Source organism: Pistacia vera, unplaced genomic scaffold (genome assembly GCF_008641045.1).
Source record: "Pistacia vera cultivar Batoury unplaced genomic scaffold, PisVer_v2 Contig337, whole genome shotgun sequence".
NCBI classification, from domain to species: Eukaryota; Viridiplantae; Streptophyta; class Magnoliopsida; order Sapindales; family Anacardiaceae; genus Pistacia; species Pistacia vera.
The window spans coordinates 496677-509266 of record NW_022196154.1 but is presented as its reverse complement, the minus strand read 5'-3'; the positions used below and the strand labels follow the sequence as shown (position 1 = coordinate 509266).

General features: G+C 36.3%; 2 protein-coding genes across 2 annotated transcripts; both read left to right on the top strand.

The window, feature by feature from the left end:
• On the top strand, window positions 1-5100 carry LOC116137918 (potassium transporter 1-like). Its single transcript, XM_031423614.1, has 10 exons — window positions 1-111; window positions 1419-1662; window positions 1742-1984; window positions 2093-2146; window positions 2281-2331; window positions 2635-2895; window positions 3025-3077; window positions 3172-3292; window positions 3386-3640; window positions 3964-5100. Exons 1-10 carry the CDS (start codon window positions 67-69, stop codon window positions 5028-5030), a joined length of 2394 nt encoding a protein of 797 aa, XP_031279474.1. The 5' UTR covers window positions 1-66; the 3' UTR covers window positions 5031-5100.
• Window positions 5101-7994: 2894 nt separating this feature from the next.
• On the top strand, window positions 7995-12517 carry LOC116137898 (protein KNATM-like). Its single transcript, XM_031423594.1, has 4 exons — window positions 7995-8215; window positions 8571-8687; window positions 8991-9135; window positions 12332-12517. The coding sequence occupies exons 1-4, from the start codon at window positions 8063-8065 to the stop codon at window positions 12346-12348; spliced, it is 432 nt and encodes a 143-aa protein (XP_031279454.1). The 5' UTR covers window positions 7995-8062; the 3' UTR covers window positions 12349-12517.
• Window positions 12518-12590: the final 73 nt, after the last annotated feature.

Below are 12590 nucleotides of genomic sequence, written 5' to 3'. Positions count from 1 at the left end.
TCGCTACTCAGTGTCCTTTCTTCATACATTCATTCATTTTTTTTTTTCCTTCGTTTGTAAAGTCTAATGGATCCTCCTCTCAGCCCCAGCACCTTCTCTAACAGCTTAAAGGTACATTTTTCATTCTTTCTTTTCTGGTTTCTTCTGCTGCATTAACATAAACCCACTTCTGTGTGACTTGATCCAGTTGTTTAAGTAAACTCAGTAGCTCTGGTGGCGGGTGAAATGTTTAGAATGGACCTCTGAGACATTTGTACTCTAGGTGCAGTTTGTGTCAGTTTTTAAACTTTAGGGGTTTTATTGATTTTTGGATAACAAAGAGTGTTTACTAATTTACCTATCCATGAAACCTTTTGGATTAAGATCATATGATTATAATGTAACTAGTTTGCTTCTTTCTACTGCATAAACCCACTTGTGTGTGTTGAATGAAATGTGAAATGTTTGTACTTTTTGAGGTGATTTGTGTTAGTTTTTAAGGGTTTTATTGTTTTTTGAGATAATTATGAGGGTTTTTTAAGCTATCCATTGATAGTTATTTGTGGAGACTTTTGGATTTAGATCATATGATCTGATGGTAGTTATGGATCATTAGAATAAACCCCATCAGTTTCAGAAACAACAGAAATTACTCTTATGATATGTTTGTACTTTCAACTTTCTAGGGTGGATTTTGTTGATTTTAAAACTTTGGGGATTATATTTTAGTTGGAATTATTAAGAGAGTGTATTGTACTTAACATGGATAACTATTTCTGCAGCCTTTTTTTAATGTTGTCGACCTGGCATCAAATTTTGTTCATGTAATTTTGCAATGGAATATGTAGCTACTTGAACTGACATAACTTGCATTACTGGCAACTCTGTGTTTGAACAAGTTTATAAACCTTGGATTGTCCCAACTAAGTAAATGTGTTTTGAGTGGAGGATGTTTATGTAAAGCTTAAAAGCAAATCCGTAAGGTTTAAGGAACTCTAACTGTGATTGCAAAAGCACAAATTAACTGATTTACCACTCCTGTTTGAACAGTGTCTTACCAGCTGCAGATAGTCGTTTCTAGTCTGAAAATAAACCTGATCTGATTGAAGAGATAATACTTGAGTCTTCTCAAACTTTTAGATGAGTTTTCTGAAGATACTAATCTCTGTAACATTTGATCTTTATTGTAAATTATATACAAATTTAGCTGAAGCTGGTTTGTGTTTGAGCTTATGTAAATCTGAAAATGTTTGATAATTATACTCTGCCAGTGTTATGTTCTTCCTTGTTTGTGGATACATAGCAAGTGACCTCACAATTGTCAGTGTATTCATTCTTCTGTCCATCCAAACCCAATCATTTTTTGACTGCTATATCAATGCGCCTGCTGTACTCAGCTTTCGTGCTCTGATGTTTTTTGCTGACTTGATACTCTGCAGAGGGAGTCATGGAGGTATACACTCCTTTTATCCTTCCAAAGCATTGGAATCGTTTATGGTCGTCTGAGTACCGCTCCTTTATATGTCTTTGGGACACTTTTTACAAAAGGGGATCGTCCTTCACATGCTTTCAAATCAGAGGAGACTGTATATGAACTCTTCTCCTTTATTTTCTGGACTCTGACCGTTGTTTCATTACTGAAGTATGTCCTCATTGTTTTGAAGGCTGATGATGATGGAGAAGGTAACGACTTTTTTCACTGTATGATTGAAAGAATCAGTTTTGCAGGATTTCAGTTTGATTTTTTAGCATATTCTTGCAGGTGGTCCTTTTGCTTTATACTCATTATTATGTAGGCACGCTAAAGTTGGACTGCTTCCCAATGACAAGAGTGTCAATGAGGTCACGAGCTATGATGTGGGAAGCCCATTTAGGATCAAGGTTGAATCTAGAGCTAGAAGGGCCATTCAAAAACATAAGAGTAGCCACTATCTAATGCTGTTTCTGGCACTCTTCGGTTCATGTATGATGATTGGTGATGGGGTGCTCACTCCAGCTATTTCTGGTTTGCGATCTGATAACTTCATTGGCCTTCTATCTGTTTCCTGTTTTCTTCTATGATTAATGGATCAACGGAGATGATTTTTTTTCCTTTTCTTTTTCTATTTACCAGTGTTATCAGCTTCACAAGGTCTTCAACGATCATTGTCAGATATGGCGCCTATATGTAAGAGCTAGAAACAAGATTGAGTATTATTAAGACTAAAAACATAGGAGAAAGAATTGTTCCATAATGTCATATCAAATCTATTAGTCATCCTTTCATGATCTAAACCTTGTTGTATCTTGTGATCTTTTCAGTTTCTTCTTCACCTGATAAACAGGAGGAATTATCAGATCAGTTTAAGAAATGTAAGTACTCTTAATGTGAGGCAAATTTCTTTCATTTGAATCTCTTTCACACGTTTTTGTTTCATTTCAATATGTAACGCTCGAATCCTACATATGTCATGTGCCTTTCATTTGTTTGTTCTTTATGTGTCTCTTTTGGCTTGGTCCATTCTGTGCGTTCTGTATGCATTTGAGCTTGGTCTACGTTATACAAGAGATGGCCTGTTAGTAGTCTGAAATATTAATGTTTTTTTTAACTGACATGGATAATTGTAGTTCACAATACTAATCTGTGAATTTGCTTGACATTTTTGTTTGTTTCAGATGTACCAGTTCCCTTTGCATGTGCTATACTGGTATGCCTTTTCACGCTGCAGCATTATGGAACCCATAAAATCGGGTTCATTTTCGCTCCGGTTGTTATTTTGTGGCTCTTTTTTATCGGCGGAGTGGGTTTCTACAATATTCTCGTCTGGAACCCGCACATCTTTTGTGCAATCTCCCCAACATACGTGTATAGATTTGTAAAAAATATTGACAAAGATAGTTGGAGCTCATTGGGCAGTATTCTACTTTGTGTTGCAGGTTGGTGTTGATTGAACTGCTTGTGTGTTCCACTTGAGTTATATTTCATTTTACATGTCAGGGCTTCTTTGAAATGAATAATTATCAATTATTTTGACTAGTTGTATGTGAAAATTTTCTTGTCTACAGGATCAGAGTCAATGTTTGCGGATGTAGGTCATTTCTCAAAGAAATCAATTGAGGTACTAAATAGAGTTTACCTTCACTCATCTCAGTTCAGTAGAAGTTGTACTCCAAACAGTTATGAACAATGTGTTTTTACTGTCTACATTGCAGATGACATTTGTCAGCTTAATTTATCCGATTCTAATTTTATGCTATGCTGGTCAAGCTGCATTTATCTCCAAACACTTGAATGCTTCTGATAACTTTAATCATCTCAGTACATCAATGCCTAGTAAGTCAGATACTTGTTTTATTTCTGCTTCTTCCAACTGCTTCCGCTGAGAATTTGTTTTGCTAACTCATGGAAACAATATGGCGAGTCCAGGATCTATCCGCCATATCTTTGTAGTATTGTCTCTAATTGCTTCAGCCGTTGGAAGCCAAGCTACCATAACAGCCAGTTTCTCCATCATAAACCAGTGCCTCGCATTTGGTTGTTTCCCCCGAGTAAAAGTTATACATACATCAGATAAGAAACATGGGCAGGTCTATATTCCAGATTTGAACTGGTTATTGATGATTCTTAGCCTCACTGTTACAATTGCTTTCCATCAAGTTGTGCGAATAGGAAGTGCAGCAGGTACACTATGCTTACAAATCTCCCCATTTTTCCCTCACAATTCTCTAAATTACTATGATTGAAGCTGGTGAAGTTGTCAAGCAACCGTAAAACGGTTGAGAAGGATTACATATCACACTAGAGAAAGGAGAAACAGATGTATACAAGGAGTATACTTCGTGCATCAGAATTTAGCTTTTTATTCATTATGTTTTATAACACATTGGAAATAACTGTGAAAATTCAAACATGCATGCATAAATTTGAATAGTGATTTTGGCACGGAATTTCACATTGTGTCGTGCGTATTCTGTCATAATAATAATTGGTTGCATCCCCTGCAGGTTTGGCAATAGTTTCAGGAATGTTAGTGACAACGTGCTTGATGTCACTTGTAATTGCACTGTACTGGGAAAGGAGCTTGTTTATATCTGCTTGCTTTTTGATATTTTTCGGCTTCATTGAGGTCATGTATCTCTCGGCTTGTATGCTGAATTTTCACAAGGGAGCTTGGTTTCTAGTTGTCCTTTCTGCAGTGACCTTGACAATCATGCTTTCGTGGCATTACGGAACCAAGAAAAAGTACGAGTTTGATTTAGAAAACAAGGTATCTACAGAGTGGCTCACAGATCTTAGCCCAGGCCTCGGAGTTTCCAGGTTATCCGGAATTGGCTTTATCTACACTGATATAGTCACAGGAATTCCAGCTTTTTTCTCTCATTTCATAACTAATCTTCCTGCATTCCATCAAGTGCTGATCTTCGTGTCCTTCAAGTCACTACCAGTGCCTTATGTGCCCTCAAGTCGGCGCTATCTTGTAGGCAGGGTCGGGGTGAAAGATTATAAGATATATCGCTGCATTGTTAGATATGGTTATTGTGATCGCGTTAGGGACACAGATGATTTCGAGGATCAAATCATTAAGTCAATTGGAGAATTCATTTCTGTGGAAGAAAATGATTCGGAGTCCCTAACATCAGCTGAAGGAAGAATGATTGTTATTGGAAAGCCATTGCCGGATGGAAATGCTTTAATACCTTTGCATGAAAGCTACTCCAATGATGAGCATACAAACAACAACGAAAGTCAAACAAGCCCATTGGCGGATTCATTCGAGAGGGATTCTGCTCCTGCCAAGTGTAAAAAGGTCAGGTTTGCTTTGCCAGCAAATAGTCCTAAAATGCTGGTGTCAGTAAGAAAGGAACTACAAGAACTAATAGACGCCAGAGAGAGCGGTACTGCATATTTCCTGGGGCAGTCGCATTTAGCTGTGCGCAATGGTTCCAACTTTCTGAAGCGTTTGCTTGTGATGATCTATGTTTTTCTCGATAAAAATTGCAGAGAGCCTCCGGTGGCATTGAACATTCCTCATGCTGCTCTTGTTGAGGTTGGTATGGTTTATACAATATGAATTATAAAGCATAAATTAACTTAGTATTTTGGTTCGTTGTATGTAAATAAGGCGAAAAATGTAACAATCTTGATGCTCTTGCTTAGTTAATGAATCATTTGAATACCATCCAAGTTTACTTCACTACATCAAAAATGCTTATTTCCGATTACTTTTATTGAGGGATGTAACTCGATTATGAGATCAATTCCGTGGTTTTTTTGAATTTTCTTCGAGAGTGCTTGTGCCTACTAAAGATGCACCAATGAAAGCCAAATGGAATAGCTGCATCTATGAACAAAGGAGATAAAATTGTTCCAACAAAAGCTAAGAGTTGTTCATCAAACCATTTTCTATTTTTACCTTTCAATGAAGGGTTTTATGACAACTTAAACACTTAATTAAGATTGAACTTGAAAATTAATCTTGCCCTTTGTTTGATAATTTTTTTTCCTATTAACCCACAATATTTGTACCACTGGAAATAAGGCCTATCCAACCCAAATTCGGAGCCCAAACTCAATTTTTTCTGCAATGGAGCAGGCCTTCCCCAGTGCATAAGCAGGCGCCAGCATTTTCAACCATATCACAAACACAACATGACAGTTTATTAACTTACTCTCACAAACGGAACATGGTAACTCGCATTTAATCAAATATGACCTATTATTGAGCATGTGGAATCTATTATAAGTTGACTAATTACAAACTAACACATCGTATTTGTGAGAGAAAATAAGTAAGAATGGTTTATGAGTATAATATTACCCTATTTGCTTGGATAGGAAAAAAATGCTGATCCACAAATAACCAATGTCGATTTTAGAATCTTTTGAACGAATGTGTTACTTAGAGGAAGCCATAGGGATGAAAATGTGACTTTCCAGAGTTCAAAAATGGGGAATCTTTTAAACCACTAAGATTTGTTTGAACTGTTTGTTTGGAAGAGTTTGTGAAACATTCGTTGGGGCATCCATCAGTGAGAATAAAAACAAAAGACTGGTGAATAGTATGAGTATAAATAATAATAATGACGATACAGCATTCGAAACAGTAGCGAATTTGGAAGACATGCTGCTGGAAAAAGTGGGAGAATGAGCAGAATAATTTTATAAAGAGAAAATATAAAAGGCTGAAGAAAGATTATGATAAAAATTTAATTGTACTATCAAAGTTCCCCAGTATTCGAGAAACCAACATTGAATTGTTCCTTTCGATTATGGTAAAGGACAAATTAAAGATGATGAAAGTAAGGGTCACTACATTCAATTAGTGGTTTCTGACAACATAATTACATTTTGGTCCTTTTGTTTTTGGTCTATTACCAATTTACCATTATGGATACTTATCTTAAATACTAATATTGTGATTTTTTTTAATGATTTATTTGATTATTAGTTGACCATTAGCTGATTTAGAAATTATACTAAAATGATGAAAATAACTATCTAGAAATTAAAGTTAAATTATTTGATTGAGTTTGTATTTATGCAGAGAACAATATTAACTTCAAACTCTTGATTGAAAAGCAATTACATTTGCCTTCTTTAATTAACTTCAAATATTTCCCTATAAAATTAGGGTTTTTTCTATTGAAGATTTTTCATAATTCAAATTTCTCACTAATCTTCCTCCTATGCAAATAGTAACTATAATTACATTTTGGGCATTTAATAACTGGAGCTAATGTTGAGCTCTTGCTCTCTGATAGGAACCCACTTCAATAACCTAACAATTAGGCTAGGCCATGGGTCTTTCATGAGCTTGGGTAGAACTCTCCTTGAAAAACCGGCTTGTCAAGAGAGAATGCCCAAACCCTTATAATCCACATGCCCACCATTTTTCCTTTCAATATGGGATCCTAACATTCCACCACACTTTTGTAGCTGAAATTCACGTCAGACTCTTTATCCCTTGAGTGACTTTGCGGATCTCCTTTCCCTCAGGCCTCCATGCCCTTTCTCGAAGTAACAACCAGAGCCTAAGGTCAGCCTGCCACATAGGTGACGTCCACATGGACGCAGGATCATGCTCTAATACCAATTGATAGGAACTCACTCCAATAACTCAACAATTTGGCTAGGTCATGGGTTTTTCATAGACTTGGGTAGAATTCTCCTTAAAAAACTAGCTTGTTAAGGGAGGAAGCCCAAGCCTTTATAACCCACATGTCCACCCTTTTTCCTTCCAATGTGGGATCCTAACACTCTCTTACTCTCTCTCACCAGTCCATTGTTCCATTCTCTTACCTTTCCTTCCTGAACTTAGGGTTCCCTATCAACTTGTGCCATTTTCTCTCTCCCATATTTCTTTGATCTTTGATTCTAATTTCAACTTCCCCATAAATGTAAGTACTTGTGAACTATGCTCCTCTAGTAATTGAACAAACACTTTATCTACTCATATTGTTTGTGTAAATCATTTTTCATTAATTTCTAGAAGTGGCATTTTCGTCATTTGGATATACACCGCACAAGTTACGGAACAAGCATTTTAACACAAGGATTAAACTATCAAACAATGTTTCGTTAAATTAAAGGAGTATGATGCTAGTATTTTTTTACTTTTTTTTTTTTTTTATGACCGAGGGTGTTCGGGTCAACTTATGCACACCTTAATTAATCCCCCAGGATCTTGAAACTACCAGTCAAATAAAAGTTCTTGTGGTTACCCCTATTAGCAATCGAGAAGGGACTCGAACTCAGGATCTCTTGAGTAATACATTCAAGAGTCTCTATTGAACCACTCGGCTACCTAGAAATAGTTAAAATGCTAGTATTTGATAAAAATATATTTGAGTAGTCGAGCAAAAACACAGGGACTAAAATGTAATTATGTAGATTTCTGACGAAAACCAATTAATATTTGCATGCATGTGTCAATCGAAAGAAATTGGGAACAGTTGAAGAGAGGTACTGAAATATTTTACCATACATAGAAACAAATACCCAGCTGTGCAGAACATTCAACCAAAAAATAGGAAAAGCCAATGAACTAACCTCAGCTCTACACTGTATATAGAAAGAGAAGAAGAAGAAGAGAAATAATTAATAATGGAAGCTGCTAATAAGAGCAGCAGCAGCAGCAGCAGGAGGGAAAAGGAAGAAGAAGAAGAGAAAGATCATAATAAAGAAACTCTCAAGAGAAGAATCTCAAACCATCCTTTGTACGGCCTCTTGATGGAGAGTCACATGGGCTGCTTAAAGGTCTTTAATTTCTCTGTTTCTCTTTCTCTCTTTCTTACTGTGTTTCTTTTGTTTTTGTGCTTAAACTGAAGGATAAACATTATTGGTTTAGAGAGAGATTAGGATAATGCTATAATAGGGCTTTGCTTTGTCCTCTGGGTGTAAACTGCAAACTTTCAAAGACTTTCAAAGGTTTAATGTGTAACAAAGATCCCTTAATCCTCAAATCTCGGGATGTTTGTGTGAAAAAGTAACGTATGTTTATGAAGTGATCAAGGATCCTGATCAGAACATTAGGGTCAAATCTAGTTGAAGCTTTTAGATAGTAAACCCTGATTAATATTCTTAATCTTGCTTTAAATTTTTATTTTGGCAGTTGGGAAGCATTCCGAGTGCAGAAAGAGATGAAGATCAAGAGCTTAATTATAAGCAAGATGATGAAAGCAAGCCCAGTAATAGCCTGCATAATCTTTCAGAGCTTGACCATTTCATGGTAACATCTGTAGATCTCCATCAATTTTCTTTCGATAGTTATTATATAATTGTTAGGCTAGAAATTTGCAGTGAAATTAGGTTAAGCTCGTTAATAATCATGAACTTGTTTTTGGGAATACAAAGGGACGAGCCTAGAAAATTGATCCTAAAGGGAGCCAGCCTTGAAGATTGACTATGTAATTAATTTCATTATAATGAACTTGTTTTTGGGAATACAAATCAATAAATCATAGTAGATTTGAGATCTATATTTCATGTGTGCAATTTCCCTTGCATAAAGATTATTTAATAATGGGTGCAGGAAGCATACTGCTTGGCATTGGGCAAGCTGAAAGAAGCCATGGAAGAACCTCAACAAGAAACCCTAGCATTCCTCAACACCATGCATTCACAGCTTAGGGAGCTCACAACAACCACCGGTCCTCCACCTCCTCATACATCTTCCGGTAAGCTAATTTTGTTCTGGGTAATCCCTCTATGTAAAACTAGAAAAAACAGCATTCCTTAACTGTTAAAAACAACACAACATAACCAACAATGGGTTAGCTAAGTGATAAAAGCTTAGGACCAAGGGGTTTCTTCTGTGGTTTCGGGTTTAAATCACAAGAGAATGATTGTTAATATTGTCAGTTACGGACCACAAAGCTTGTCTTGTTTCGGAAGCCTTGTTTAAAACCAGAGAATTAGTTGAAATGCAAGTAAGTTGGTCGGATAACCCCAGTAACGAAAAAAAAAAAGCGTTTAATAACTGGAGCTAATGTTGAGCTCTTGCTCTCTGATAGGAACCCATTCCAATAACTCAACAATTGGGTTAGGTCACAGGTCTTTCATGGGCTTGGATAGAACTCTCCTTAGAAAACCGGCTTGCCAAGGGAGGATGCCCAAACCCTTATAATCTACATGTCCACCATTTTCCCTTCCAATATGAGATCCTAACATTTCACCACACTTCTGCAGCTGACATTCACGTCGGCCTCTTTACCCGCATTGGCCTCTTTACCCTTTGGGTGATTTTGCGGATCCCCTTTTCCTCAGCCTCCATGCTCTTCTCTAGGTAACAGCGAGGGCCCAAGGACAGCCTGCGACATAGGCGACATCCACATGGTCACATGATCATGCTCTAATACCAATTGATAGGAACTCACTCCAATAACTCAACAATTGGGCTAGGTTATGGGTTTTTCATAGGCTTGGGTAGAACTCTTCTTAAAAAACCAACTTGCTAAGGGAGGATGTCCAAACCCTTATAACCCACATGTCCACATTTTTTCCTTCTAATGTGGGATCCTAACACTCTCTTACTCTCTCTCACCGTTCCATTCTTCCATTCTCTTACCTTTCCTTTCTAAACTTAGGGTTCCCAATCAACTTGTGCCATTTTCTCTCTCCCATATATCTCTGATCTTTGATTCTAATTTCAACTACCCCATAAATGTAAGTACTTGTGAACTATGCTCCTCCAGTAATTAAACAAACACTGTATCTACTAATATTGTTTGTGTAAATCATTTTTAATTAATTTCTAAAAGGGCATTTTCATCATTTGGATATACACCACACAAGTTACGGAACAAGCATTTGAACACAAGGACTAAACTATCAAACAAAGTTTTGTTAAATTGAAGGAGTATGATGCTAGTATTTTTTACTTTTTTTTTTATGACCGACGGTATTTGGGTCAGCTTATACGCACCTTAATTAATCTCCCAGGATCTTAGAACTATCAGTCGGATAAAAATTCCTGTGGTCACCCCTATTAGCAATTGAGAAGAGACTCGAACTCAGGATTTTTTGAGTAATACATCCAAGAGTCTCTATTAAACCACTCAGCTACCCAGAGATAGTTAAAATGCTATTATTTGATAAAAGTATCTTTGAGTAGTAGAGCAAAAACACAGGGACTAACATGTAATTATGCAGATTTCTGACGAAAACCAATTAATATTTGCATGCATGTGTCAATCGAAAGAAATTGGGAACAGTTGAGGAGAGGTACTGAAATATTTTACCATACATAGAACCAAATACCCAGCTGTGCAGAACATTCAACCGAAAAATAGGAAAAGCCAATGAACTAACCTCAGCTCTACACTGTATATAGAAAGAGAAGAAGAAGAAGAGAAATAATTAATAATGGAAGCTGCTAATAAGAGCAGCAGCAGCAGCAGCAGGAGGGAAAAGGAAGAAGAAGAAGAGAAAGATCATAATAAAGAAACTATCAAGAGAAGAATCTCAAGCCATCCTTTGTACGGCCTCTTGATGGAGAGTCACATGGGCTGCTTAAAGGTCTTTAATTTTTCTCTCTCTCTTTCTCTCTTTCTTACTGTGTTTCTTTTGTTTTTGTGCTTAAACTGAAGGATAAACATTATTGGTTTAGAGAGAGATTAGGATAATGCTATAATAGGGCTTTGCTTTGTCCTCTGGGTGTAAACTGCAAACTTTCAAAGACTTTCAAAGGTTTAATGTGTAATAAAGATCCCTTAATCCTCAAATCTTGGGATGTTTGTGTGAAAAAGTAACGTATGTTTATGAAGTGATCAAAGATCCTGATCAGAACATTAGGGTCAAATCTAGTCGAAGCTTTTAGATAGTAAACCCTGATTAATATTCTTAATCTTGCTTTAAATTTTTATTTTGGCAGTTGGGAAACATTCTGAGTGCAGAAAGAGATGAAGATCAAGAGCTTAATTATAAGCAAGATGATGAAAGCAAGCCCAGTAATAGCCTGCATAATCTTTCAGAGCTTGACCATTTCATGGTAACATCTGTAGATCTCCATCAATTTTCTTTCGATAGTTATTATATAATTGTTAGGCTAGAAATTTGCAGTGAAATTAGGTTAAGCTCGTTAATAATCATGAACTTGTTTTTGGGAATACAAAGGGACGAGCCTAGAAAATTGATCCTAAAGGGAGCCAGCCTTGAAGATTGACTATGTAATTAATTTCATTATAATGAACTTGTTTTTGGGAATACAAATCAATAAATCATAGTAGATTTGAGATCTATATTTCATGTGTGCAATTTCCCTTGCATAAAGATTATTTATTAATGGGTGCAGGAAGCATACTGCTTGGCATTGGGCAAGCTGAAAGAAGCCATGGAAGAACCTCAACAAGAAACCCTAGCATTCCTCAACACCATGCATTCACAGCTTAGGGAGCTCACAACCACCACCGGTCCTCCACCTCCTCAAACATCTTCCGGTAAGCTAATTTTGTTCTGGGTAATCCCTCTATGTAAAACTAGAAAAAACAGCATTCCTTAACTGTTAAAAACAACACAACATAACCAACAATGGGTTAGCTAAGTGATAAAAGCTTAGGACCAAGGGGTTTCTCCTGTGGTTTCCGGTTTAAATCACAAGAGAATGATTATTAATATTGTCAGTTACGGACCACAAGGCTTGTCTTGTTTCGGAAGCCTTGTTTAAAACCAGAGAAATAGTTGAAGTGCAAGTAAGTTGGTCGGACAACCCCAGTAACGAAAAAAAAAACACGTCTTATACCATAGATGCTCTCATCTTTCATAGAGCAATTAAATAGTTTATGATGACATTTATTTATTTTGTATCACAGCACTTTCTATACAAAGATTTTATGTATATTTATCTGATTTTTTTTTTTTTTTTTTTGGTTGCAGGGGAAAGTGATTACTAGTGATATGAAATAAACCACCAAAAATGACTTTGGTTTATTCAATGTGCTTACTATATATACATTGAGTACCTAATATGTGCAATGTGTAGTAGTAGTTTTGTTTTCAATTTGTCCTTGAACTGGCACACTATAACCGATATTGAATGAGTGTCTGTGAAATTAATTTCATGAGGGATTCAATTTAATTACATATGTTATTTGGTTAAAGTAGACACAAAAGAAAATTGGTTTTTAATATTAAA

Coding starts and splice junctions, on each gene's coding strand:
- LOC116137918 (XM_031423614.1), top strand. CDS start 67: ATGGATCCTCCTCTCAGCCCCAGCACCTTCTCTAACAGCTTAAAG. Junction 1,663..1,741: donor GGCTGATGATGATGGAGAAG/GTAACGACTTTT, acceptor ATATTCTTGCAG/GTGGTCCTTTTGCTTTATAC. Junction 1,985..2,092: donor GCTCACTCCAGCTATTTCTG/GTTTGCGATCTG, acceptor TCTATTTACCAG/TGTTATCAGCTTCACAAGGT.
- LOC116137898 (XM_031423594.1), top strand. CDS start 8,063: ATGGAAGCTGCTAATAAGAGCAGCAGCAGCAGCAGCAGGAGGGAAAAG. Junction 8,216..8,570: donor GTCACATGGGCTGCTTAAAG/GTCTTTAATTTC, acceptor TTATTTTGGCAG/TTGGGAAGCATTCCGAGTGC. Junction 8,688..8,990: donor CAGAGCTTGACCATTTCATG/GTAACATCTGTA, acceptor TAATGGGTGCAG/GAAGCATACTGCTTGGCATT.